Below are 2,094 nucleotides of genomic sequence, written 5' to 3'. Positions count from 1 at the left end.
TGATTTACACTTAAGTATTTAATACTTCTAAATGTGGACAATTATTGATTTACTAGGGTTACAGGTTTGAAACACTAGTTGAAAAAGAGCTGATCTACATGCTCGAACATCAGCTATTTTTCTCTCTTCATTCCAAAATTGTTACTTAATTTGAAATACTGAAGGTGTTTACCTTTTTAATTTAGTGTTTAAATTTTAATTTAGGTTGTTTAAAAATAAGTTGTTTAGCCTACATTTATTGTTTAAAAACAAGAAGGTTTAACTAATTGGAACATTTGTTTAAAATATTGTATTTGTTGATTGGACATGTTGTTAATCTTTGTCTGTCTTGTTTTCAAAGGTTGTCAACCTGACACAACTGATTTTGGCAGAGTTCCGGTGTTGACTGCGTGTTAAAATGGCTTCCAACTCAAAGTCGTCTCTCTCTGAAGAGAACTATTCCTGTCCTGTGTGCTGTGACATCTTTAAAGATCCCGTTCTCCTGTCCTGTAGCCATAGCTTCTGTAAAGCCTGTCTGCAGGACTGGTGGCGAGAGAAGACCATAAAGGAGTGTCCAGTTTGTAAGGAAATATCTTTGACGGATCGTCCACCTCGTAACCTGGCTCTGAGGAACCTGTGTGAGGCCTTCATACAGGAGAGACATCAGAGAACGTCAGCAGGCTCTGAGGATCTCTGCAGTCTGCATGCTGAGAAACTCAAACTGTTCTGTCTGGAATGTCAACAGCCAGTGTGTCTTGTGTGTCGAGATTCTAAAAAACACACCGGCCACAGAATCAGGCCCGTCGATGAAGCTGCTCTGGATCACAAGGAGGAGGTCCAGAATTCACTGACAGCTTTACAGGACAAACTGGAGGTCTTTATTAAAACTAAAACAAACTACGACCAAACAGCAGTACACATTACGTTCCAGACTCGGCACACAGAGACGCAGATGAAGGAACAGTTTAAGAAGCTTCATCGGTTTCTACATGATGAAGAGGAGGCCAGGTTCACCGAACTGAGGAAGGAAGAGCAGCAGAAGAGTCAGATGATGAAGGAGAAGATCATGGGTCTGAACAGAGACATATCAACTATTTCAGACACAATCAGAGCCATAGAGGAGGAGCTGAGAGCCGAACACATCTCATTCCTGCAGAACTACAATACCACGATGGAGAGAGTCCAGCTCACACTGCAGGACCCACAGCCGGTCTCAGGAGCACTGATAGACGTGGCCAAACACCTGGGCAACCTGGCCTTCAGAGTCTGGGACAAGATGAAGGACATTGTCTCCTATACTCCTGTCATTCTGGATCCCAACACTGCCTATCCACATCTCATCCTGTCTGATGATCTGACCAGCGTGAGACGTGGAGAGAAACAGAAGCTCCCTGACAATCCAGAGAGATTTGACCAGAGAGGCCTTGTCCTTGGTTCTGAGGGCTTTAACTCAGGGAGTCACAGCTGGGATGTTGAGGTTGGAGACAGTACATTCTGGGATGTAGGTGTGTTTGCAGAGTCCTCTCAGAGGAAGGGAACCACAGGGGGTCCAGACTGGACAATATGTTTATATGACGGTAAATACGGAGCAGCCTCCTCAGTATCATCCAGTGTTTTCTCATTGAAGCAGAAGCCTCAGAGGATCAGAGTCCAACTGGACTGGAATGAAGGAAAGCTGTCATTCTGTGATCCTGATACTAACACACGCATACACACCTTCACACACAGGTTCACTGACGCACTCTTTCCAGTCATTTTCTCTGGTCCTGGTGGTCCTCTGAAGATCTTACCTAGATCAGTCTCGCCCCCCTAGTGGCGAAAAATAAGACTTCTGGGAACTCAGATTAAGACCAGTCTAACTCTGGACAATAGATGATGACGATGAAGACTGTAGTGGCTGGTCATTATTGTGTGGTGGCCTGCCACACATTTTATTTGCATGTCTTGTTCTGATTAATTGAAAATAGAAACAAGTCTTTTTCTGATTTTATACGTTTTATACTGTATTGACCTGTACTTAGTTGCCTAAAATGATATTGTTAAGGAAATTAATCCCAAGCACATGTTTGTACAAGGATATTCTAGACTGTTTTACTTTGTTTTCCTGCTGTTTGC

The 2,094-nt window shown here is 43.2% G+C and overlaps 1 protein-coding gene across 1 annotated transcript; it reads left to right on the top strand.

Moving 5' to 3' along the window:
- Positions 1-397: 397 nt before the first annotated feature.
- Positions 398-1,792, top strand: LOC310858200 (E3 ubiquitin-protein ligase TRIM35-like; the record flags this gene model as incomplete). The annotated part of the gene is made up of 1 exon (XM_083764305.1): positions 398-1,792. One exon carries the CDS (start codon positions 398-400, stop codon positions 1,790-1,792), a length of 1,395 nt encoding a protein of 464 aa, XP_083620431.1.
- Between the last annotated feature and the right edge of the window lie 302 nt (positions 1,793-2,094).

The sequence above is a fragment of the Protomyctophum parallelum genome (genome assembly GCF_964188405.1).
Source record: "Protomyctophum parallelum genome assembly, chromosome: 5".
NCBI classification, from domain to species: domain Eukaryota; kingdom Metazoa; phylum Chordata; class Actinopteri; order Myctophiformes; family Myctophidae; genus Protomyctophum; species Protomyctophum parallelum.
The sequence above is the reverse complement of the archived record's forward strand: the minus strand, read 5'-3'. Positions and strand labels throughout refer to the sequence as shown.